Source organism: Dermacentor silvarum, chromosome 7 (assembly GCF_013339745.2).
Source record: "Dermacentor silvarum isolate Dsil-2018 chromosome 7, BIME_Dsil_1.4, whole genome shotgun sequence".
Lineage (NCBI taxonomy): Eukaryota > Metazoa > Arthropoda > Arachnida > Ixodida > Ixodidae > Dermacentor > Dermacentor silvarum.
Window position 1 is genome coordinate 45075336 of NC_051160.1, and position 14075 is coordinate 45089410.

The 14075-nt window shown below is 44.5% G+C and overlaps 1 protein-coding gene across 6 annotated transcripts in view; it reads right to left on the reverse strand.

Moving 5' to 3' along the window:
* The window catches only part of LOC119457972 (glycogen phosphorylase-like), a 211371-nt gene extending 197463 nt beyond the window's left edge, over positions 1-13908 (reverse strand). For all 6 annotated transcript variants that reach the window (XR_007467814.1, XR_007467813.1, XR_007467812.1 and 3 more), the window contains exons 1-3: positions 13688-13908; positions 12427-12698; positions 4491-4592 (exon numbers count right to left, since the gene is read on the reverse strand). Coding sequence is in view for 1 of the 6 variants with exons in the window: in XM_037719756.2 (XP_037575684.2) it covers positions 4491-4592; positions 12427-12698; positions 13688-13718 (405 nt within the window). In the remaining 5 variants the exon portion in view is untranslated. The remainder of the gene's footprint in view (positions 1-4490; positions 4593-12426; positions 12699-13687) is intronic.
* Positions 13909-14075: the final 167 nt, after the last annotated feature.

The following is a 14075-nucleotide window of genomic DNA, read 5'->3' on the forward strand; positions in this document are numbered from 1 at the left end:
ATGTATAACGTGTCTATACATACACAGGTGTCAAAGCGTATGATGGATGTGTTGCGATACTCGGCGGCAGCACTTCCCACCAATCGTTGTGCCCCTTTGTCCCATGACGTCGAGATTGCGCTAGAACTGTTATCAGCAGTTGCTCTTTGGACTCGCTAAGGAAGGGACGCGTGTCGTTCGCTCGGAGGAAGAAGAGCAGGAATTGAAGAAGCGCCAACGCGCACAGAACCGCAAATGTGCGCAAGAATGACGTGAAGCCACTAGTGCCAGCTTCACTGGACTTCCCTCTTCACAGGGTGGAAGAGCTTTGGAATTTTTCAGTTACGTGCGAAGTAAAGACAATCGAACACTATCACCTATAATTGCTCCCTGGACCAGGACCCAAATTATAATACCCACCGCGTTAGCGCTAGCTTAGTTGCTATGGCATTGCACTATGTAGCTTGAGGTCGTGGGCTCGATTCTGGGTGATTCTGGGCTCTCACTACGTGTCTCATTATCGGATTGTTGTTTTTGGGCACAAGAGCTCATAGTTTAAATTTTAGACCTATAACTACCAATACAATATTAATACGAAGCAAAATTAGTGCATAGACAAATAACAAATAAAATATAACAAAGCCAGTTATGTGGACTGATTGAACTTAACGTATCAAATCAAACACATGATTAATGATAGATGCTGTAGTGTACACGTCTCCATGACAGTGAATTAATTTGTCTTTCGGATTCCTACCGCTGATGCCGCAGCCAATGCAGACATGCACTACTCTACACTGAGATGGAAGCACCAAAATGAATGCTCCGTTTTGCTAAGCTCCTGCATCAAGAGACAGCATTCCTGGATGTATTATTCCTGGACTTATATTATACGTGGAACTGTGCACATGGTAAACTTGCGACAGTTAATTTCAAATGGCGGTTAATTAAATAAAATCACCCAATTTTCGTTGGCCTACAGCCTTTGTGATGCATTTGGAAGCTGCTCAATTCAATTATCTCCGCTATTTCAATGTAATTACTTTTTGGCTGCCCAGAAGTAGGGCAATTAAGCCATTAACTGATAAAACAACATTCATGAGGTTGGGACAGTCCAAATGTGCTCACTTTTCATGCTTGGACTGATACAGTGATGGGAACCCACTAGAATATCATGCCAATCACCCGGTCTAGTCTTCATGACTGACAAAAAAAATTGAATTATGCCATTTAATGTCCTGAAACTCTGCAGTGGCTAATGAAGGGTGCCGTAGGGAAGGGGAGGTTAATTTGCATCTAAATCTAAGTACACGAGCATTCTTGCATTCCACACTGTTTCGTTAAAGTTGGGATAATTCGAACAAAATATGTGCGATTCCTAGAAGTACAAATTAATGCAACTCAAGCGTACTTAGCAGGCAGAGCCAGTTAGTCATACATACTGGTGACAACTGGCAAATGACAGTTTCATTATGTCTACCCATTAGTCCTCCCCACAAAGCCTTGAGCCTACAAACAGAAGGTCATGCCTGGTAGAGGCTGCACATTGTATGCACCCAGTTAGAACCCTGCCCAACAAGACGTACCAAGAAGTCTACGCACTCCTTAACTGCTGACATGCATTTCCTATCTATATGAGGCTTTCCTCATGAAATTCTCGCTGGTGTAAAAGTTTGTTCACCAACTCGAACCTGGTTGAATCTTTACGAGTGCCTGACCCTGCTAAGTATGCAGACAGACCGGGGATTGAGATTACGTTAACTGCTGCCTCCGCGCAGCAGGCGTCCTCAACCTTGACACTGCTTAAATTTGCATGATGAGCGGCACGCAACACATCCCTACGCATCTTTCTGGAAAGCTTATCCCAAGTCCCTGAATGTTATCAACACGGCTCTAAGTGAGCCCCACTCTTGGCTCGGAGCACGCTAGAGAAAGAGGCTGTTTATGCCTCGAGAGCGCATGAAGGTCAAGCTGCCCGTTATCAGTTTGTACGAGAGGCTTCTTCCTATCGCCGAGGCCAACAAGAACTAACCTTGGAGGTGTGAAGTGCACTGAAAAAAAAATTGTGTGCAGCATGCATTCACATGCACAAGAGACGTTCATTGTCTCACTGCTGTTAAAGCACAGCCTCTTTAGCCAAAGGGGAAATTTGAATTTTGAGAGAAATCTTTAATCTGATTTCATTGTCAAAACACTACAATGTGAAGCGCACGATAGTTCATTGAGGATTGGGGCCGTATTATGTAATGCTTTAGTTTTCGAAGAATTCACTTTGCGAGCAGTGATTCGTCGCCGCCTGGATGACGCCATCGCCTTGGGGTGTGCACGCATATTATGACGACGTCACGAACATGTCAATCATGCGAAAAACAAACCGTTGTCTGCTACGAAGCGAAGTGGTGGGAGGTGCTTTGGTGCGATTTGAAGGCACAGTGTGCAAAGCCTGCGCGTGCCGTATGCACGGTGCGAGATCGGCGTTGACAGCAAGAAGCGTTCCTAATTTGCTATATTTTCCCTTGGTTTGCGACGTCTACATCCAAAAAGAAAATCTGTGCACCGATTGGCCTCTGTCTTTCCTCTCGTTCTCATTACATCAGCAGACTGCCCAAACGAGACGTCACAGCCAAAGTGAATTCTTCAGAAACCGAATCGTTACAGAATACAGCTCCTGCTGAACCTATTTGACAAACTAGTTGCATTTAAGAGCGAAAGAAAATTTCTCTACCTACTGCTGCAAGCAGTTTTCATTTAGGGCATCAACTGTGTAATCACCAAAAGTTTGTCAATTTTAGAAATGAAAGAAGAAGCAAAAAGTTCACACTATTGCAATTTTGCACCAATACATATCGCCATTCTGTAAACTGTGTTTATTAGAGAGAATGAAGCGGAGAAATGTGATAGCTTACAAGTCATGTGAAACCATACTACCTACATGACCTATTATCCATAAATTAGTGATAATTTCAGAGCTGTGTAAACATCAATTTTGGCCACTTCATATGTGCTAACTGATATGTAGTTCATGGTATCATGATAGCTGCTTTTGTTGCGGAGCTATAGACTTGCGAACCTTGATGCTTCACTTTCGTTTTTCACCAATTTTCTGAAACATTTCTGTCTTATCATTGAAGGCCTTGATAAAAATCTGCTCGCTGCATATGGTCGATTTTTTACCTTCCTCTTTTAAATTCAACAAACATCATCCGTTTCCATGTATACTTGAATAGGAGCATTTAAGGTAAAGCTTCTCATGGAAGCACTACGGATACAGCGTAAGTTCATGCTGTTCAGGTAGTTGTGAAGCAGCCAGACGGTTGTACACACACTGAAGTAATATAATAGGTTAATCTGGATTGCGAAATTACAATTTCATATTGCCATAAACGCCACTCTTACATTGAAAAGAGACCCATCAAACAATAAAAAGACAAAAATTAGAAGACTGGTGAAAATTACAATTGAAATTCCTACGCTAGCTTCCCACAATGTCGCAAATTAAAAAAACAGCATTTGCTTGGGACTGGGTAATTGTTTATCAATAAACAAGAGTCGCACCACTCTAAAAGGAATGAAGACATGACCTGGTGAGCTTTTCAAGCCTGGAAACCGTCCAAACATGTGAAAATGGCTCAAAGTCTGACACCACACTGATGTATTAGCGATGCTACTAGGGCTTAAATTTAGAAAAAAAGTGTAAACTTTCTATTTAATTTTTCTACTACTTATCGACTAATTTCTGCAAAGTAAATGCAAATGGAGGCTCAAAGGAATACGTCACTCGCCTTATAGGATCATTTAGAGTTGTTCTTTAGAGTACATTTTTAATGTCGCCTTCCGTGCATGGTACTCCGAGAATGCTCCTTTCTCTGAGCTGTGCACTTGCCAACGGCAACAAAATTTGACTCTGGCTAAGTCGGTTATAAATAAATAGTAGATACCATAAAAATAATTTGGCAAAGCTGCGGAGATGGAAATAGCTTATTTCAGATACGATCCTTGAAATAGCACCTCAGCAAATGTAGACATCTGGTGGTGGATGCATATGACAGCAGTACCAGAATCATGAACACAGGCTGATCTCACTGTCATGCCTGGTTGCTCAGGCAAGTGCTGGCTTTCAGCGTTTTCGGTTCTGGCTATTTCTGGCTACCAGTGACAGCGGCCCTTTTTTTTTTTCTTTCAAATCATTTTTTCTGAGACTTCCGCTATGCATCCGCTCATATTAACAGATCTTGCATGAAAACTTCCATGTTTGCATCATCAGAAATTAGGCTTTTTACACCGGTCCAAATTTTAGTCGTAGTTGATTTTCAATAAGAGCAGTGCCCGCACCTTCAAAACAAGCGGTCTATACTTTTACCACGAAAAAAACATGAAAGGTAAATCATGTTCCAACCAAGAAACGAAGCAAGGCGAGAGGAAAAGGCCTGCCCCCTGGTCAGACAGTCGGAGACAGTTTGCTTCTTAGCCGGTGTGGAAAAAAGCTGCAGAGTCACCGTTTTTCTACGCACCTGATAGAGGGCCTCATCGCAGGCGTTCTGGATGCCCAGGTTCACCATGGTGTTGGTGAGAGAACGGCCCATGTAGTACTCCAGTGAAAGATAGTAGACCCGCTGAAAAAATGGCCAAATTAGCCACGCATTAGCATTACACCAGGGGAGGTTAATCACTCACACCGCACAGTCAAAGGCTTCTGAATGTCACGTCAATAAGGCAGCCAGTGTGTCATGGTGGATTAACAAATTTTCATGGAGTAATTGAACATGGTTAAGATGGCTGTAAATGGCACTTAGGATAAACTGCTGGCTCATTCCCCTCAAGTTTTGTATAGAAGTATTATTTTGTGGAGTGTTTTGTTTAATACCAAGGTTAGGTGCAGTATACTTATCCGTCTCCTCCAAAACAAATCGTAACTACATGCTGTCTGCAACAGTGTAGGGCCGCAGAAGCAGTCTCTGCGAAAGGAATGGTGGCGCCATCTATCCGTTCTTAGGGCAAAACATTATGCACACAGTCTTGAAGAAACAAGCAGCAGAGAAAGTTTATCCTTTTCCTCTGGCGTTGGATATTTCCAATTATTCTTGATTATGTAAGACAGTAATGCATCCATATGTGGTATTGAACAGAACACAATGTGAAATTTCACATCTGTGCAAAATTTGAGCATGAATGATGAAGTGGTTCACCAACTTTACAAGCGAGTTTTGGTATGGCAGTTTACAGAACACCGAAATACTGCAGATGTGGACTGCATCAGCAGTGCCAGTAGTGCCATCTATCAGCACTTTGTTCAACTATATAGTGTCAGAAACATTATGTTTGACGTCATTCTCATCAACGAAAGAGAAAACAGTCACATTAGTCTAACGATTAGGTTGTTACTGCTGCCTTCCCACCAACAGGCAAGTAGCAGAAAGCTTTTGATTGCAATAACAGTTTTATGCACTCTGGTTGAACAGACCTTCACAAGATGGCGCCACCATCATTGCAGCTCAGGTTTATCTCTTCACGATTCTGTAAATGTCAATACATTTATGGACAAGCTAAAACTATATTTTGTTCAGGAATGAGCCCAACAGGGGCCTAGCTGTGCCCTACTGGTATTGATCAATGTTTTTCCATTCTGGTGCTGGTTTTACGATTTCCTTGTGCACCTTGGTGCATACCACATTGGGTACCTTATGAGCCAATGATTTTTGCACATATCTACAGTAATAAAAAAAAATAATAAAGTCCCAAAATATCTCGAACTGTCATAACATTACCAAGATCACATTGATATTCTCAGCACCCCCACTGATCATAGTCCATTCATCATGCCACACTCATTGGCACTAAAATTTCGGGGACACCGAAAAAAAAAAAAAAAAAAATCAAATTGAGCTATACAATTGTTCACAGTATTTCAGCATGTAACAATGCTTATGCTGGGAATGGTAGCACAGGCATTACAGAAAGCTATATAAAAGTGAACAGGCTATGCTGCTGCTTGAAAATTTCCCTTGCATGCTCCCTGCTATGTTGCACTCCAAACAAGACAGAAGTTTACAGGGAGATGGAGGCTTAAAGTGATGAGCAGTAGTCAAACAAGGAATGTTGGCTGGACCCAACATTTCGACAAAGGGACTCATCTTCGTCAGGGCAGCAAACGCTTTCCTTAATTAGCGACGTTTTTATGTACGCACAACCCTCTACCCCACACCCTTAGTGGGGGAAAAGGAGGAGAATAGGTCAAGGCGTGGTCTGGGGTAGCTAATGTCAAAGTTAAGATGTGTGCTACGTTGCACATCACTCGTGAATAGTTGTCTATAAATAAAAATTGAAGCGCATTTCTAAAACGATGAGAACAAGCCAATGATTTTTGCACATATCTACAGTAATAAAAAAAAAATAAAGTCCCAAAATATCTCGAACTGTCGTAACATTACCAACATCACATTGATATCATTCGTGCTGTGGTGTCAATGGAAAATTTGAAAGGGAAAGTTTTGCCCCTTGTTTTCTTTGCCAGCAGTTATTAATGCTTTTTTTTTTTTTTTCCGTGGAACAAGCACAGTGATAGATCAGAAAGAACCTAGTCTAGCCCATCCCTCAGAAACGTTAGTGGCTAAATCTGCTCACACCAACCACTACTGCTCAACTCAGTTGTGCTGGCATTCAGTTGCTGAAATAACTCAATTTCAGTTGTGCTAGCTGTTCACTCTTAACCCAGAGAAACTTAATTTTTCAGTTTAACACGACAAAAAAATTATCCAATTATGAGGCAGGCTGTTCTGGAGGACTTCAGATTAATTTTGACAACATGGGGTTCTTAAATGTGCACCCCTGAGAAATGAGAGAGAGTGCAAACGTATGCCGACCTGTGGTCTAGGCAGATTTAAAGTTGCTCTAAAGTGCCCTTTTGAAGCAGAAAATATTGCAGTTTCACGTATAATTTAAAGCAGTGATGCGGTATCTGGCACAATATTATACACAGTAAGTTTTGGATTGTTTCATATGGTCCAGGCATCAGCAGAGGTGCAATATTAGGTGCAGTAAGGCTTGCAAAGTTTTGTGCAGTGTTAGCTGGTGTAAACATTCGTAGATGTGCACAGAAATCTCCTGTTGGAAGGAAGAAGAAAAAAACTCCATTGTGGAGCTGGCGCTCCCTTGTGGTGAAGTGGAGCGATACAGCTATTTCTTCCTCCTCTTTCCTATCCTGCCTTTGGCATTTTACCAAAGGATTTAAGTTCTTTCACCTCAGTGCTGGTTTACAGGTAAACTGCAGAGAATAGCAACAGCCAGTCTTAGCAGCTAGCGGCATGACCATGCTCTCCAAACGAAGCATTTTTTTCTCTGTATGGCATCGTATGAGTGGCTGAGAGCTCAAACCTTCGACTGCCAACTCATGGGACCAAAGTATTAAGCCAGTCTGAGTACTTTCCAATTTTTTTTCTTAATTTTTTTTATAAACTTCTCGCAAAGCATTTTGGGATTATTGCGTCATGCACTGGCGCAAGCGGCGGGAGTAAGCCCATAACAGCTATCGCCGTAAAAGAAAATTTTGTGTTGTGCGAACACGAGAGCCAAACTCTCTTCCGCCTTACGACCAGGAAGTGAAGGGTACATGCTCAAGTCGACGGACTCTCAACTCACATCTGTCATTTTCCTGGCATCGTTCCTATGCCATTACTTGTCTTTCCCAGCTCAGCCAAAGACAGCTAGAGTTTGGGTTCCTCACTGGTGTCACCAAGCACTTACAAGATAGAAAAAGAAGCTTTGAAAGAAAACACTCGTAGGCTGTTCTTCACAACCATTTCAAAGCCTTCAAAAGGGCTTCTTTGTGGCCGTCCTTCAGCCACGAAATGCAACCTAGAAACGAACTATCTTTGGCACGTCAAAAACAAAAAAAAAAAAAAAAGAATGAAGAACACATACAGTGCTCAATATTCTACAAGCCATTTCCTTCCGCATATGGCTGAATGTTAAAAAGAACTTGAAGCTAGACTAGTTGCTTCATGATTGTACATGATTTTACGTACAGCTTACAGACAGTATACAGAGACAAAGAAGCTCTAAGTAGAACAGGAAAACGAATTAACAAGTGAATGTCATTTGAAAAAAAAAAAAAAAGATGGGTGCTCGAGAATGGCAGGATAAGCAAAATTTCCTTGTTTTCTGCAGTCTGGGTTACACTGCTGTCCGTTCAGTGTGGTGCATAGTTAAGCAGGCTATCAATTTTTCTGGTAAATGCACAGATGAAATGCTAACAAACACTGCGTAGGTCTAGATTGAAGCCCGCCTGAATAAAGCGACTTATCCAATCCTTCTTAAATGCTCATTTAAAAAATGAAATTCACTTGTAAATCCAGCATTGTTCTATTCCAATTTACGCTTCATTATCACCATTTCCTGCTGTCCATACTTTAAGCTGGAAATAGTTTGTCATAAGTATAGAGCAGATATGATAGGAAAGAGCAATACCAATACGAGACATTATTAATGGAGTGGAGTACATCGTGGCCGGCTCATGCGAAAAGCAAACTAAAAGGCGATTCTAATACCTCTGTGTTGGTTTCATTTAAAATCTTCATGCACATTATATAATTTAGGGAGCCGTGCTCCAGGGCTGGGGGCAAACTACAGTTACTAATGCAATACAAAGCAAGATTATATTAGCACTGTAGCAACCTGAGCCAGAGCCCATCCCATGCCTGAATATGTACGCCAAAAAAGTAGAGCAGGTAATATCTCCGTGAATGTGCAGAAAAACATGACAAGCCAACTATGGGGAATTCAATGAGTGAATTCAGATATGTTTCATAAATTGTGCGCCATAGCTGTTGATGCAGGCTTTATCGAGGTGTCATTCCTGTTGGAGCCTTTAAATGTGTCAAACTTAACAGAAACGGGTCAGTCACAGACTCTGCGAATAAGTGTACTTTTTCAAAGAATGGCAAGAGAACAAACTGAACTGGCCTACTGCTGAAAGCTACCCATAATGGTAACGAGTTGAAATGTGTCACTGTGCCAGCTGATGATGATCTCTGCACAGCTTTACAGATCGGAATTTTTTTTTTAGAAATGTGTAAAATTGATACTAAGAAAGAAATAGGGAGAGAGGAACACAGGCATATGTGATGACTCGAGATATGAAAGTATATTGTTTGTCTCATTGATCAAAGAGAATAATTGTCATCCATCCAAAACTTCTTTCACTCTAGTAGATTTCTGCCCTCCTCCCCACCAGCGACCTTCGGTCCTCCCTTTTCTTAATAAAAGAATTAATTCATTCATTCTGACAAACAGACTTGCTATATTTAGTGCTCCTACACATGGATTTGATTAATTCAGCCTTCTCGTTGGCTCACTAGCAGAGCAAATGCCACTGAAAGAATTTGGTCCCCGGTTCACAACCTGGACAAGTTTTCCTTAATATACAACGCTTTCCGAGAAACCTGCATGGCTTTCCTTTGTAGCTGCATGCTAGTTTCAGAGGGATGACAATTCGTAGGAATTAATGTTAGAAAAAAAAGTTCGACGTGCAGACACGGACCCAACAAGAGAAAAACGGACAAAACATATGCCGTTGTCCGTTTCCTTCTTGTATCCACGTCTGCACCCCCAACTTATTGTCTACGTGAAGCAGCGATAGAATCCACTGAGCGCGTTGTCCAACCACTGCTGCAGCTACATAAATGGCTGTTATCGTGACAGAGCTCCCCGCCGTCGACTCCCAAGAGAGGCCTTGGTGGCATCCTTGCCCCCCCTCCGCTTCCACCAAGAGCCCATTCAGGCTCCTTTCCTTCTTTTTTCAACCCACCGCTCGTGGCCGGCCCTCACCTCGGCTTCTTCATCAGACCCGACCTCGAGAAAACTCCCCTCGTTCCTGCCAAGCTTGTCCCAAATAGACACCATGGAAGGTGTGGGCCGGTGGCAAAATTAACTGCACGCTCTCCTCCCACCCTCACAGGTGTGCCTCGTCTGAACTCCGTGCAACGGTGACACAGCCTCACCAAACAGGTCGTAATCGAATCGAACAGTCTGACTGAAACGTTGGAAGCAGGCAGTGACGGTGGCCAAGTGCTGTAAGTGGGCAGGATGCCAGAACTAAAGAAAGCTCCAAGAGATGGCCTGTCTCGGCATTGCTCGGAGTGGCTCAATGTTGGCGCGACAAACACATCTATGGCCAGATAAAAACCTGGCTGCGAAAAGAATGCCTCGGAGGCAGGAAGTTGGCTTCGTGACAGAAGCAGTCTTGGGACTGATAAAAGTGGGATAAAAGCAAACAGACTTATAAAAGCAAACAGGATAAAGGCTAGGATATACGAGAAGCCCAGTTCTTGTTTGTCTGGAAGCATCAAATGATAAACAATGGAGGAATTGACTAATACAACAGGTTGTTTAGTGGGCGATTTTTGAGGGAACACCAGAATACATCAGGTTACACAAAGATATGAGATGGTGAGAAACGTTTTGGGAGCTCTCACATTTGCTTCTCACATTACAGTGTAAACAAGTAAATAAATGTGCATACTTTATGCACACACGCAGAAAAATAGAAAATGTTTACTTCTGCAATGTTTCCATTAGAAATTGATGTTCATTTTTCTTTTCTTGATGATACTGTCAAACATTGCTATAAATGAAATTATGCTGCACCAACTAAAATGCCAGCTGAGCAAGAGTGCTCGATATAGATTTGAAGAGCAGTAGATTTTTTTTTTTTCACGCAGTATCAATCCCACGTATATACAGTGCAGGTTAAGAAATGAAGTGCTGCCCCAAGGGAAGTGCACCTTAAGAAAGCAAGCCTAAGATTAAGAAATTGTGGCTAACGTAGCGCGGGTTTTTGATAACATCTGAAAGTTCAACCGTAAATAACATATTGCTGTCTGACAGAGTCCGGACTGCTGTCACAAAACGCCCAACGCAAAAGATTATGCAAACCAAAACGGTTCACATCGACTTCCCAGCAGGACATTAAGGAACGGCAGCAAAGCCAACCTTACGCAACTTGCGGCACAATCTGTCGGGCTTGCGCCGCTACCGAAACAGCATTTATTCGAGTCACTGATGCAGCACGCGTGATCACTGCATGAAGAAACGATAGTTGCTATCGTGTCGCGCAAGACGTCTGCATCATGCGCACGCCGCGAAAAGTTCGCCGTCAAACACTTCCGTAACTAAACTAGCCGATCGCGTGCACCGGCAGGTGCGCGCGCTGAAAATCGTTTACATTAGCCCGTCACGCAACCAACAAAGATCTTCGCGAGCGCCGTCCGGAGCACGCGTCAGTCGTGTAGGTCAGACAGAGGTCAAAACATCGGCACGCGCAATTCGCGCTTCTGTCTGCCGTTCCCCACGATTCACCCAACTCCGCAGCGCAGGGCGCACAAGACCGTTTCGCCGCTACGGGAGCCGCATCGGCTGTCAAATAACCGCGCCCACTGATACGAACGACGCGGCACTGCCACTGTATAGTGGCGCGGAAAGGGAAATATAGGGCACGCGCTCACACAACTGCGCGCAGCGACAGAACCCCTTATCTTATCGGGCCGACTAATCTCCGCACGTCAACTACGAAATGACCTACTACACAAACGCGGGGGCGTTCCCCGGCCGGGAAAAACAAACAAAGCGCGTCGCGCGCCTTATCGAATTCTGTGCGGCCGTTGCACGAATACCCATGCATCGACCGGACGGCATTGCAGACCGCTGTACGAATTCCGCCATTGGATAGCGCTCAGGACACCGAGGATTTCCTCCGCTGAAACGGAAAACAAGCGCGCGTGCGTGCGGCATCCTGCGCCGCTCTTTTCTTCCGATCGCGGCAGCCACTCCAAACGATAAACCCAACGCTCGTTCCCTCCTCTTCGTTAATTTTCTTCATCTAATGCTGACCAACCCACACGACAACGTAAACAAGATGGAAAAGAGAACGCGCGTCAATACGCCGTCTGCATACGCCAATCAAATGCAGACGACAAATTATAGCAGCTTTTAATTTGTTGCGCACTGCGGCGCTGGACCGGCGCTGCATTGCCCGTATTTACGTGCGGTCTATCCGGTTTTGCCACGGCGCCGAGTACACGGTGTGCGTACGTGTTTGTGTGTGTATATATCGACCACTTCGCGCAAAAAATTGGTGGGAGCGCGCCGAAACAAAACACGACCCGAATACCGGGCGAAACCAGCTCTCCGCGGCCACTCCTTTTCTTCCAAGTAGCGCCTAGCCGGCCTAGCTGCACCGCACCGCAACCCGCACTGCTGGCTGCCTGACAACTGACGCATGAATTCTGTGCAGTTCGGTTCCCCCCGGTGTATTTTGCAAAACACGCGACAATGCAAAGCCGGAATGAGGAGGAAAGACAAAGAATGGTTGCTCCACTGGGTTACAAATACAACGACGGAATGCGCACAGAGAAAAACGCCGGCCAACCGATGCGGTGGTGCGTGTTTACCTACCTTGGGGTCCTTGTCGTAGTAGTGCTGTTGCGTGCGGATCCATCGGCCGACCAGGTGGTCCTTGACGGTGTAGGCCAGGGCAAAGAAGTAGTCCCGAGGCGTAGCCACATTGCGATCTTTGACCAGCGTGTAGTGGACGTGCCGGTTGAAGGCCTTCTTCACGTTGGCTACATTTTCGACCTGAGCGATGCCTCGCACGCTGATCTGCTTTCGCCGCTCCGAGTCGGTAGTCGGGCCCGACATTGGGCTCGTTATCTTCTCCTTGCTCGCCGCTGCGGAGGTTTGGAAAAAAAATTTCTAGACGGCGGGTTGCGCTGCAGTGTACGAAGTGCCTGGCGCGATCAGCTGTTTCTGAACGGCCCAAGCGCGGACGAAGAGGGAGCTCTCTTTTCGCGACCCCTCGCTACGCTCGAAGGTCGCGCAGTCGCAGACGACGGCCGCCGTTTTCTTGTCGCGGCGCGGGCTTTCTGGCCTCTGTTTGTGTTTGGATCGCGTCGGCTTTCACAGTCGCTCTTTTGTTGGCATGAAGTTATGGCACGACTTGGCTCTCATTGATACTTGTAGCACCTTGTAGCTCCAACAAAAAGGCTTTAGCTAATTCATTTTTAAAACTAAAGAAGTTGACATACAACGCAATGCGCCATCTATGCACCGTCATGTACACTAATTAAAGCAATTTGAGCAAGCAAACAAGACAATCAGTTTATTTATTTCTAACAAAGATGACGTGCAAACTTGTATTTACTTTACATGTTTTTGGAAAAAAACGGTTATGCTGTGATTCAGCTACCAGCAGCGTTAAGCGCTTTTGAAACTTCCAACACTTTGCCATCGAAAACAACATGCGTAGCCGGCTCTCCCAGCCCACCTTTGAACTATAGGTGGACACTCAAAAGTAATGCACCAAGCATGGAGGAAGGAAAAAAAAGTTTTCTTCCTCCATGTCACCAAGCATGGTTGAAAGAAATGACCTAAGTGACTTTACCAGCGACACTATGAAAGTTATGGTTTCAGTTTCGTTTGTCATTAACACCTGCGCGAAAGTTTACGTCTATTATGGTGTAGGTCAGCTATGCCCAGAAGTTTTATCTGTCGTTCACCCAGCATTCGTTTTGGTGATTAAAGTAATCGTTAAGTAAATAATCAATCGACACTTAGGGGATGTGCCACGCTCATTTTTTCCCTAGAGTAATTCTATAAATAAAGGCAACTTAATTAAGTGGGCATGCGGTCATAAGAAAAAAAAACGAGCCTTGATTACCTCGCCGGGTACCAGCGGCGTCGGTCGCCATGGTTCAAAGGGCGGTCTCTGAACAGAAGTTGCAGTTCCGTGACCTCTTCCTACCAAAGCAAACCGCGCTGAAACGGCAGCCGCGACTCGGGCAAGTTCGCTGCCTTCCTATTGACGTACGGAATCAAACCGCTCACGTCCCGGGAAACGGCTTCGCTTCTCTCGAACGCAGCTCGCCGGGCGCGCAGCTGCGACGAAGAGTTGCGCGAGGTGGCTAGCTCATGGCGATCGCCAGCTTCCTTTTCCTTTTCTAACGCGTGCCACTGGTGCCACCAGCCGATTTCATTATGCAAAGCAAGGAAGACCAAGGCGTGTTTCGAGGCTTGTTTGCGTCGTTCGAATTGTGAAATAATCACGT